Raw genomic sequence first — 12,030 nt, forward strand, 5'->3', positions numbered from 1 at the left:
GGTAATCGAATGGTTATGTTGGTTGATTATATAAAATAATATAACTTGAGTTGCCCCAAGATTGTATTTTTGGTGCAAATGCACAAGGCCGGCAAATAAATAAGTAAAAAAATAAATAATAATAGACAACAAGTGAACATACAAAACATAAAACACCCCCTACAACAACATATTTGGGACATATAATACACCCAATCCCACGGCCAATGTCCAGGCAGATCAAGCCAGAAAGGGTAGGGGACTACACTAAGGCACCGTCCACACCGAACCTATTTTTTGGTGAAACTGCATAAGTCTGGTACGTTTGGGCCAACCATCCAGACAGATCTGGCAGATCCGGTGCCCGAAAACGCACTTTCTGAAACCAGGGTCCCAGGGTGGATTCAAATAAAAACTGACCTATGCGGTTCCGTGTTAGGATTAAGTTTTAAGTTTTAAGTTTTATTGAGTTTTTTATTTGTATTCTTTTTGTAGCTTTAAATACAGCACCTTGGTACATTCAATTACTAACTGTACATTAAAAAGTATTTCTGCTCAATTTAAAAGGTTTAATCTCCTCCTCGACTAAGTGTTTGCTTACAGCGTGCAGGCAGGATACGTGCAGGCTTGATGCGCTCCACTATTTTTTGTGGAGAACCAGCGCCTTAAATATTTATTACAGCGTTTCTACAGCTCGATGCGCTTTCGCAATGAGTCCATCTTTACGGAGAATTCCTGAAACGCTTCAAAGGATTGTTTTTGCCCGTGCGGACGGGGCCTTAACAGGGACTGTTTTGGGTAACACTTACTTCCAACACCATCTCAGCGGTGCTGTTCAGGGCCTGGTCAATCCAAGCACCCGCCCCTGGCCGGTCAGTCATCAGCATCATGTAAGTGTTTTGGAATTGATGAACATCTTTACTAACGCTCGTAATCATCTCTAGAAAAACCAGAAGGAAGGTGTCAGGCAGCAATAATGCAACACCATACACAGAACAAAATATACTCAATGAGCTATATGGACTTAAAAAACCTAGTGGGATAAAACTATAGCTAGGAGGACAAGGGACATAAAAAACATATAAATCAACAATTTGTTAATGGCTTTTGGTGTTCAGATATTTAATGACGTAGCCAATCAAAATGTTTGCAGTTGGAGAATGTAGTTGTACCATGTAGAATTCAGCACCAGCAGTGGCTAGTTACTTAAAGCTACTGTATTTATTTCAATGTATTGTATTTGTATTTGTTTAACTTCCTTTCGTCTTCTGGTAGGAAGGTGAACTGCAATTGTGAGGGAGAAGAAGTTTTTTACTTGATGAGCTGTGAGTCATGTAACCGGCAACTTACTCTCTATGGTGTTGATGGCCAGGTTGGCAGTGTGCATTGAAAACAATCCGGTCCTCAGGATGCGCTGAATGACAAAGTCGACATCTGGGAAGACCTTGAGAACCTCCAGTACCACACGACCCACGTTCACAAATCTACAAACACATGTGAAGAAGGTGTTTGTTTGGTGCATGTTTTCAAATGTTTGTTCACCGGCATGCCATAATTTATGAGCATCAACTTGCCATTCCTGCCCAAAAACGTTTTTAATTAGTTTTTAATCAAATAAAGTAAAAACAAGGATTAGCTTAATAATAATATAATACAATTCAATACAAGTCAAATCCTAATAATATAGTGATAATTATCTAATACAATAATAAATAATAAGTACAATGAGTTAGCAGCATTACAATATGCATAAGTGATGTTTATTGATGTGCAGATGTAATTATTATATGTATTTATATGTGTGTATATAGCTTGTTTTCATCATACAGATCCTCTTCCAGGTTCTGTGGCCCATCTGCATCCACGCTGCGACGGCTCCTCCTTGTGTCTTGGGGACTTTCCATGGCCCCTCCCATCACACTATGCAGCAAGCCCTTCACAAAGGCCAGGTCACCAGCGGCCACAGACTTACTCCACATCAGTAGGGCCTGCAGTAGGGCACATCAGAGGGAATAGTAGAGAGGAGAGGAGAATGGCATGTATTAGTTATAAATCACATTCGTGTTAATAAGGATCAATTAATAATGGTAATAATGGTGATAATGGGAATAAAAATAATCGACAATTTTGCGCATGGGTCTGGTAGGGGGAATTCGGGGGGGGCCATCAGTACCACTTGTATACAGGGCCCAGAAATGGGTGCTACGGCCCTGGGTGCACGCACTGACACACGGCTTTCAACCGCTTCCACCAACTTTTAATGTGTTGACAAAATATCACCACGCGCTTTACGGGGCGATCACCGGACGCAGCTCCACACACACACAAACACACACACACACAAACACACACACACACACACACACACGCACGCAGCACTGCGCGACTAATTCCGCCGCTAATAGCAACTGGTGGCACGGACTCTGGAGAATCAAGGTCGACACTCGCCTCTTTGGAGACGCTCCACACGCACTCTCACACAAACAGACAGACAGGCAGGCAGACAGACACACAGACACACACACCAATCCATCGCTCTCAACGCCAATCGGTGATCCGGTAAAAAAATTTAAAAATAGTAATGCACTGAGACTTTGATGAGTAACTTTAATCTGATTACTGGTTTGGAAATAGTAATGCGTTAGATTACTCGTTACTGAAAAAAGTGGTCCGAGGCCAGTAACGCGTTACTGGCGTCACTACAAGGCTAGCAGGTTGTTTGCTAACAAGCTCCAGCAAGTAATTGTCCAGAGATCAGTGTTGAAGTAGAGAGATGAGGCTAATGACAATTACCTTCCCCTAGGGGGAAAAAAAGTCCTGGCTCCAGTACTGACATGGTTGATATATACAACAGATCGTACAGTGCCTTGAAGTAGCACGTATTGACCTGCATGAGCTGCTACTGGGAAATACAGAACACAGGGGTAGACAAACATAAAGACAATCAGACAGACAGACAGAAAGAGAAAGAGACAGAGAGAGACAGAAAGATACAGTGAGAGACATAGAGAGAAAAGAACGACAGGACATCCACACCTCTGTAGGAACACACATTTGTCTGGAAGCATTTTCTTCCAATTATTGTAACATTTGGAGCTATACCTGCGTGGCCACTTTTTCTGGACTAATCCAGCCCAGGAACGTGTCCACCATCCCAGTCATGCACGCAGCGGTCAGTCCAGCAGTGCTACCGCTGTTTTGACAAATGTAAGATTGCACCGTGTCTGGGTCAAGCAACAGGCAAATGGCCTAGTGGGAAAAAGAGAGACAGGGCCTGATCATCTGGCAGTAGGAAGCATCAAGAGATTTATTGGTTCCCTATGGTTGACACAAAAGTTTTAACATGAATGTAAGACAAGACACTGGTTCATATAAAAGCATTGTGTCAGGATGTGTTTGGATATTTGAGATGGTCAGTGTTTTTCCCATAACATGGACCTATACAGTGACTGCTGATGTGGGACGATACCTTATGAAGGGGTATTTTTATCTGCCGCAGAACTTGTTTGGCGAGTTCGCTGATCGTGTCATTCTGCAACATGACAACATCTCCCAGTGAGATGTAGACGTCTATAAAGATAATCAAAGCAGGGTTATTTAATGTGTTCTGTCACAGACGGTACACAGCAGACAAAGCCAAAACCGTCCACCTTTTGAACCACGTTATGAAAACAAAAGGGTGAAACCGCGTCGGTTCCAAATGCATCTTGATGAACTTCCATTTAGGTCTTTCAAGTTCACGTTTTAAACCTGCACTACGTCACTTTTATTACTGCAGCAATTTAATCCATTAGCTAGAACTAAATTACCTAGAGGCTGCTGATGGGAAATGACTGCAGGTAAGTATGCATAGGCTGTGCTACGATGTAACATTGATCCCACTTAGAAGAGGCAAAGGTTAAAAAAACAAGGTGTATGATATTGATTCAAATAGTTACCTCTGCCTGGCCACTTCTGAACGTAGCGGCTGAGGTTTATTCCTCCAGTCAGAAGGATGTGCAACGGCGAGAGTGTGTCACCTGTGTCTGGGAAAGACTCTTGGAACACATGCAACGCCCTGTGTGGAGTTCCCCAAAAGACAGGAAACGATAAGAATAAGTATCTTAATTCAACACAGTACATTACAATAACCATCGTTCAAAACACTGTGTGTGTGAATGTGTGCTGGACGGTTTGTTAGGTGAAAGCTACATGGTTACCCTTGCAGGTTGGTGAACAGATTTTCCCCCTCAGCCAGTGCCTGGTCTACAGAGGTGCTTGAGAGGAGCTGTGGGAAGGCCAAAAGGCTGTCCCACAATGCACTGTGGTTTTGGAGCTGGTCAAACATCACCACCACCTGTGCTGCAATCGGCACGACAACGTTGGCCTCACTCTTCATCAGGTCCTTGAGCAGCTACAAGGCAGAAGCACAAATTTAAAAAGGATACAAACGTGGCATGTGTGGCATTGATGTTATTTGGACTGGCGTATACACAGAAAATATCTGTATCTGTCGCTTATTTCCGTATGGCCTGGGGATAATAGTTGTGAGTGTGCGCTGTCTGTACGGGTCCTACTGTTCCTACAATATCTATTAGAAGGGTGAGAAGACACACACACACACAAACACAGACATACGCGTACACAAACACACACACACAAACCTGGTTGATGGTGAGCAGGGAGACTTCCAGGACGGTGTTGTTGGTCCCGCAGAAGGTGACCAGGGCGTAGTAGAGAGGGTGGCCAGAGGAGGAGTTGACCATGGAGAGACCCACGGTGCACAGGGCCGTCCTTAGCTCCCTCATGGATCCCACGATGGCATCCGAGGTGTTCTGAACATAGGGGTTCGGAGTTCATCCATATGACCATGAGAATAGGTGTCATCGTCAGCGTGTGTGTTGTGACTCTTCGTCATAGTTATTCATGTTTGCAGTAATTTCCCTTCTTTTTGTTCGTGTCTTCGTGTGTGCATTGCTTTTGAGTTCAATGGGTTACCACATTTGGTGTGTGTGTTTGATATGTGGTGGGTGCGGTCCCTGGTGAATGGCATGCAAAGAGGCCATTTCTCTTCCTCTTCTCTTAGATTGTTTTTCTTGTTTGGATATGGAATATGGCAACTACGAAAAGGCTACCATTATTTAGGAATAATGCCTCTCTTTGATGTCATAAATAAGGCACCTAAGGCACGCAAACATAGATAGATAACATTACAAATTCATGACGAACGAACAGTGTGGTAATCTTTAAAACAAAGCTGTCGCGGTCTGGGCAGAGGCCATGGTGGCGCAGTTGCCGGGCTTTGGCAGACGTTGTCCATTGCAATTGATCGAAGAAAGCTTTTTAATAAAAGCTATTATTATGTATACCTCTTTCTCTACATTTTTTTATTTTCTTTTCTTTAGCACTGTTTTAACTTGTTACCGGTGTGAGTGTCTAAGTTCGGTTAGGTTCCGGCTACGCACTTGGTAAGCAGCCACATAAGAAACCAAGAAATGGCGCTTTCCTGAGGGGTAATGGGGGAATCTAACACACAAAAAGTCTGCTTGAAATATGGGAACTGGTATGGATTGTTCTTCCAATGAGGACATCAATAGCACTCACCTGAACAGACAGAGGGCTGTTGAAGTGTCCCATGTGAGAGTTGTTGCTCCAAGTTGGGTGTTCAGGCGTAACGACTCCTCCATACGGTGCACCTTTGAGAAAATAAGCCCTTTCATTGAGACACTAGTTATGAAACAGTGACCATTCTAAAGGGGACTTAACTAGGACCATGGGCGACCTATATGAAGGATGTGGGTCTTGAGGCAAAAAAAACCTTTGTTTAAAGAGATACGTGTGCTTGTCTGCTTGTGCAACTGTAATGTGTTTATGGATGTGTACTCGTACTTGTGTGAATGTGTATGGGTTAGTGTGTGTTTCTGTGTGTGTGTGTGTGTGTGTGTGTTTCTGTGTGTGTGTTTGTGTGTGTGTGTGTGTGTGTGTTTGTGTGTGTGTGTTCGTGCGTGTGTGTGTGTGTGTGTGTGTGTGTGTGTGTGTGTGTGTGTGTGTGTGTGTGTTTTTGTGTGGATTTGCACTGCTCAGGGTTGGGTGGGAAAACAGAGAGGGAAGGTAAATATACCTAGCATGGTGTTCCAGAGCCCCAGCATCTCTGCAGGGTTGCCGGTGGAGTTATTCAGTGCTGACTTGATGAGCCTCCCCGATTGCAACATGCGTCCAAGCGAAGGGGCACTTCCCGCGGAGAGGCTGCTGTCGAAGAGAGGGTTCACGGATTGTGTGTGATAATAACAAGTCATAACATTGTCTTGGACATGCAGTTTAGTAACAATGTTATTTTTGATCGATGTTCTATAGGTTTATGACTAGCCTCCTTTTGTTTAACTGTTTCTGAGTACTTTATTTAAGATTATTGTCTATTATTTATTACTTTTATTATTATAATAGTAATTTATAAATTTATTAGATTTAGTTTAAAATGGCTGTGAAGGAAGGAAATAATCCATTCTAACAACGTATTCTAAAAGGATAAGCATAAGGTATTCATTTGTATGAGGAGCGGTATCTGTACAAACCAGTTTTTCTACCACTGTCACCCTGAAATTTCATTTCAGTTCCATCACATACTATAACGTTGAAGAATTTGATATACATAATGCTTAGCGGCCATAGAAAATAAAATACTATTGGTGAGATTCGATGCTTGTATATTACATTTTGTCTTTTGGTGTTATCGGGATCTTTTGCTTTACAAATCATGAACAAAATGTTACCTGGATATCCATTTTCATCTCCATGTTTGATCAACGATATAACGTCTTACAATCAGGAAAGCACCTGCCTCCATTGTGGCTGCCGCCAACATGAAGTGTCCCTGGAGTTATTTTCCTTGAAAAAACAGACTAATCACCCCCTAGTGTGATGCTTCAATCCCAATGCGTGGGAACAAAAGCGTCCCCTTACGCACCCTTTCCTGTATATCCCTTGTCATGCACGGTTACGCTTTCATAATTCTTTCCAAGTCCCTTGAGTTTGCCCTTGTCTTGGTTACCATTGGACATTTTCTACATTCTACATTATTAACTAACTCACCTGAAACTTCTTTCCTTTGTCAACAGCACTACAGGCAGGATTCAGGTGAAAGTGACATTTCACTCTCAACCTCGTCAAACTATGGCGCTGGTGAGACAGCAGCCTGTCGTGTGCAGCTGTGTGTAGTGTATATGTTTATTGTGTAGTGTCTACCATTCAGTGGTGGCCAGTGCTCAACGTTTGTTGCTCAGTGGTCTGAGCAACAAACGGTCGAGCAGGTGACAGAGGCCAGAAAGCTGAACAAACTGGGTTCAATAATGACCAACCCCACTCACCCGCTCCACGCCCTGAAGGTGATCAAAAGACTGATTGCACCAATGTGCAAAACTGAGAGGTACAGGAATATTGTATACCAGCTGCTATAAGATTTTACAATGCACAAAAATTACTTTGCACTTTTTCACATTTATTTATTGTATTTTAAGAATGTACTAAGTGTGGAATGTATCTTAGGAAATGTGTGGTCTTGAAGCTGCTGTGGCAATGTAATTTACTGTAAAGGATTATTAAAGGATCTATCTATCTATCAACCGATGATAAATCCAGACCATCGATATTGTTAGGGCAAAACACGATTCAACACGGTTTGATTCCATGACCGGGTGGCATTGTTCATATGAAACTGAGATACCTTCCAGTCTTGGTTGTGTCTAGCAGGCGTGACTTGTTGTGACATGTGCTGTCGGTGTTGCACATCAGGGTCTGAAGGAAGGGGAAGAACCCCGCGCTGGGCAGGTTCCGAGGTCCGACATAGCCTGTCGGAGAGGATTCACAGGGATTCAAATGCTTTCTGTAGTTCCACACACCATGGAGCAGTCAGCTGTAGGTTAGGTTAGGTTACTTTATTTGCACTGGTAGGTATATTAGTTAACAGTTATAAAGATGAAGTTTAGGAATACATCACATGAACAAACATAAAACAAAGAAAATACAATAGACATTAAAATGAAGTGCTAAAACAGGGATTGTCAATAAAAAGATAATGCAACTGGAATAAATGAGATACAAATTTGATGCCACCCATTGATACTGTTTGCAGATTGATAGCTGCAGGAACAGCTTTTTCTGAATGGCTTTGTTCAGCACCTTGGGACTTTGAACCTTCTACCAGAAATGCATCACTGGAATCATCTTTTCCAGTGCAGTCCAGTGCAGCAGGCCACACAGCTTTTGGGGTTAACGTTAACTTCAGAGCCGTGGCGACAAAGGCAAATTGAAAGCAAAACATGTACCGTCAATGATGCATGTCTTCAAACGTCAACAAACTACCACCAAAGGACATCCTCTGTGACATGAACCCATTGCTCATCAACATAAGACATGTTGAAGAGTCATATAAAAAGCAGAGAGCCATGAAGTGGCTGATCTGTTATGTGTGGTTTAGAAATTGATGTTCCGTGATGTTCCTCAGAAAACCATCAAGGAAAATGTTTCTGTCTCAGTAAAGATTTAACAAATAGCTCTCATGCCACCTGCCACTTGTGAATGTACATAAAGATTTTTAACCACATATTTGCATGCCTAGCGTGCATATGCCAGGTATCTTTTTGAAAACATTCACATTTTTCATGGATGTGGTGAATGGTCTTAATGTGAAAGGACCTTAACCTTAACCTACAACATTCAACAACAACAAGTCAACATATTTTTGTCAAATGTGTGCTTTGTTAACCATTTGAACTGTGAGCTGGTAACACATTTAAGCTTATTATACAAGAGCTCATTTCACTTCTCACACCACCACTCAAGCAGTAATTTACGAACAATGACTCTGAGCCTGTGAAGAGACACCTTTCTAGTTATATATGTGTGTGTGTGTGTGTGTGTGTGTGTGTGTGTGTGTGTGTGTGTGTGTGTGTGTGTGTGTGTGTGTGTGTGTGTGTGTGTGTGTGTGTGTGTGTGCATGCGTGCGTGCGTGCGTGTGTGTGTGTGTGCAATGCATGTGTGTCTTTTAGGGCTTATCCGGTTTGATGTAAGCAGATATAGATCGGTTGCACTTTTGTCTAATTTAGGTGTGGTTCACTCACCCACACAGTCCGACAATTACGAAAGAAGGGGTGGGAGGGTGGGTATTGGGTATTGTTAAGAACAACTGGATAACCCTCATTCAGTCATTGAAATTGATCTCTCACACACAAAAACACCAAGAACAGGAAGAAAACCTAAACACGTACACCAGGAACACTTGAGATTGTGAGATAACGCTTATTAAGATCGGTACAAATTACAAAAACCTTACAAAAAATACAGTACAAGAAGAACCCTATTCATCTGATTGTAATACTTATTGAGTATGGTCCATTGCACCTTACAGATCAAACAAAGCACACTACAAGGTGTTTCAACGCCCTTGAAACTCCTTGGTCATACGGAAATTGGGTGTAGCCTTGTTGTAACCAATTCATCAAGGTTCTTACTTCATAATCTAAGGAATCCTAGGAGTCTCTGTGATAGAATAGGAAGAAGATAGTATTGAAAGCCTTCAATAACCCTTTAATCCTGGGTACACATGTCAGTCAAGTTTATCAAGCATAAAAAGCAGCCATCCACAAGTCAGTCCATTCAGGGATTTTTCCTGATGCATTTTTTATTCTAGTCCACTTTTCCCCCCCTAACTGTGGGAAAACCCGACGAGACAATAAATCTAGTCGGAAAGTAATATAGCTATAACTGAGCAACTGTTACACTTCAAGTAACAAGAGATGCTTAAGTAAAGGTACATAGTGCAGGTTTAAGACATTGTCAGTTTACATCTCAATTTTGATAGTTTAAGATATAGAGGGTTAATAAAGTGTTCTCCAACTGTCTTATTTAGCCAAAAATGTACTTACATGGTTCTCTTTTCACAGGGGGGAACTGCCTCCGGGTGACAGCCAAGATAATGAAGATGACGATGGGCCAAATGATTACTGTAAGCGACCATCCCTGGAAGACACAGAAAAATCCCCTCAGGCCTTGCCAGGGAACAACTGTTTTCCCCCATCGGGTTCAGTGTGATACCCAAGCACTGTATTTCTATGGCTCAGTTACAGCCACCAGGAAAAGAACAATAGCTTGAAAATGTAATATTGATAGGGGATTAGAACATAGTGGTCAGCTGGCTAGACGGACAAATATTTATGGAATACAATGATTGTATTTTATGGCGGCGAACTTTAGAAATGATAAAATATTGTATAAACGATAGATTATTTCATAATTTACTACTTATAATATTTTTTCTCATCCTAGATTTGTCCCCGTATAATTTCATGAGGCCATTGTGTCTGTTTGTGACACTCCACATTATAACGTAGCCCAAATGGGACCACTTAACGTTTATTCTCTATACATTATTCCTCTAAAAGTGCAGAAGTTACATGTTATAGCCTACAAATGTATCATATTGCAACACAAGCTTTGATACGGCTGTCAATAGCCTACGCTATCGAACAACCACACCGTGGATATATTGTTGTTCAAAATGTCAAGCTACAACTGCCAAACAAAGATAGTGCGTTTAACCCCCGCTCACCGGCTGACGAACAACCCCTAGTCCATTCTTCCAGAGGAGGAGACGCAACTGATGGAAGAACGCCATCGCAGTTAACTTTGGAGAAGAGGAAAATAAGACGTTGACACAAATACCCATGTTTTAGTACAATATATACCTTGAACCGCATGAACTGACTATAAAAATGAACATAGTGGTTTATGACAGTAGTTAATTTGATACATGGTGTACAGGCTATATAGTCATGACATATTAGACTATATATTAATTATATATAGGCCTATACGATTTTGGTGATAATTAACCTTAACTCATTTTAAAAACGTGGTTTTAATGCTTCTTTGTTTTAACGCTAGTCTCAGAGAATAACCGGTTCCGACGTACCTCAGGATTTATTTCCTCTTCGCAAAAGAAAAGTAGTTATTATCACAACATATCACAGCATTGTAGGCGCGCCATAGGGTAGCAGGTGACGCTCTCCATCCGTCGGCAAATAATTAAAAAAAACTCAAATTGGCCGTTATTTTGCACTCTGCACAGGTCCGTAGAGAAGAGGTCTGAGCTTTGTCAAGACGGCACCACATCTGTTTGTGCCTTGGGACTGCTGAACTAATCGGTGATCTTTGCGAAGGAGTGGATATTACGTGCAGTGCACCGCCCACAGGGATGTTGTCAGGCGTGGGGATACAAATGGAAAGTCACACAAGTATGCCCTTCGCCCGTCCGCCGGGACCTGTCTGGTGATACTAAAACCTCGTGTTTCACCTGCATGGCCCTGTTTCAAGATGCTTGGTCTCTTCCAAGCTTGGCTGTGGATGTTCCCACCAAACATTTTGATAACCAAGGTGCGACCAACCACTTTTGCCGTATATGTGGAATATAAATGCAACTCAGTTATGTAGTTCAAAGAATGCTTGCGTTTATAACATCGCTTTGGAGTTCGCCTATACCTGTTAGTGGCTGCGTCGTTCAAATAGTTTTTGTTTACAAAATGAAGTTCATTACAATCAACCCATCCGACTCATGGTATCTCCAACCAAGCATTGGGCCATTCCCTGACTCCGAATTAAAGTGCCCCTATGCTGTATGGTGGATAGATAAGCCCACCAGTTACAGTCCACTGGGTATAGACTGATCTAGCCGTCACACATCTGGGTGGACACTCCCACTTGATGCCACGAAGGTACAGGACAGGACGGATTTTGAAACGGTTTGTAATGAATGGCAAATCACACTTACACCTGCTGAAAAATACGGTTAATTTTAAACTAATATATAGGCCTATTTAATATCAACCTGTGAATAGCTCCTCGAAAATTGTGTCCCAATTTTCTGAGTCACATTAGTTTGAGTCACAGTGTGTATGTGTTGGTTATAACACTGCCATCTTTGAATCCTCACTTAGTTGGGCAGGTTTACATGGTTTATTTTATTTTGTATAGCGAGATTCATATCAAGTATCTCAAGATGTGGCTTTACATAGAAAATCA

The 12,030-nt window shown here is 42.0% G+C and overlaps 1 protein-coding gene across 12 annotated transcripts in view; it reads right to left on the minus strand.

The window, feature by feature from the left end:
- abca12 (ATP-binding cassette, sub-family A (ABC1), member 12) overlaps positions 1 to 11,139 on the minus strand; it is a 78,979-nt gene extending 67,840 nt beyond the window's left edge. For 11 of the 12 annotated variants that reach the window (XR_013811686.1, XR_013811687.1, XR_013811688.1 and 8 more), the window contains exons 1-14: positions 10,925 to 11,139; positions 10,562 to 10,636; positions 9,879 to 9,972; positions 7,679 to 7,802; positions 6,080 to 6,207; positions 5,563 to 5,654; positions 4,623 to 4,793; positions 4,179 to 4,372; positions 3,918 to 4,036; positions 3,449 to 3,549; positions 3,082 to 3,228; positions 1,807 to 1,967; positions 1,330 to 1,463; positions 789 to 919 (exon numbers count right to left, since the gene is read on the minus strand). Coding sequence is in view for 6 of the 12 variants with exons in the window: in XM_079731987.1 (XP_079588113.1) it covers positions 789 to 919; positions 1,330 to 1,463; positions 1,807 to 1,967; positions 3,082 to 3,228; positions 3,449 to 3,549; positions 3,918 to 4,036; positions 4,179 to 4,372; positions 4,623 to 4,793; positions 5,563 to 5,654; positions 6,080 to 6,207; positions 7,679 to 7,802; positions 9,879 to 9,972; positions 10,562 to 10,627 (1,662 nt within the window). In the remaining 6 variants the exon portion in view is untranslated. The remainder of the gene's footprint in view (positions 1 to 788; positions 920 to 1,329; positions 1,464 to 1,806; positions 1,968 to 3,081; positions 3,229 to 3,448; positions 3,550 to 3,917; positions 4,037 to 4,178; positions 4,373 to 4,622; positions 4,794 to 5,562; positions 5,655 to 6,079; positions 6,208 to 7,678; positions 7,803 to 9,878; positions 9,973 to 10,561; positions 10,637 to 10,924) is intronic. The other variant, XM_079731989.1, reaches the window with a different exon arrangement.
- Positions 11,140 to 12,030: the final 891 nt, after the last annotated feature.

This window comes from Pollachius pollachius (genome assembly GCF_949987615.1).
Source record: "Pollachius pollachius genome assembly, chromosome: 3".
NCBI lineage: Eukaryota > Metazoa > Chordata > Actinopteri > Gadiformes > Gadidae > Pollachius > Pollachius pollachius.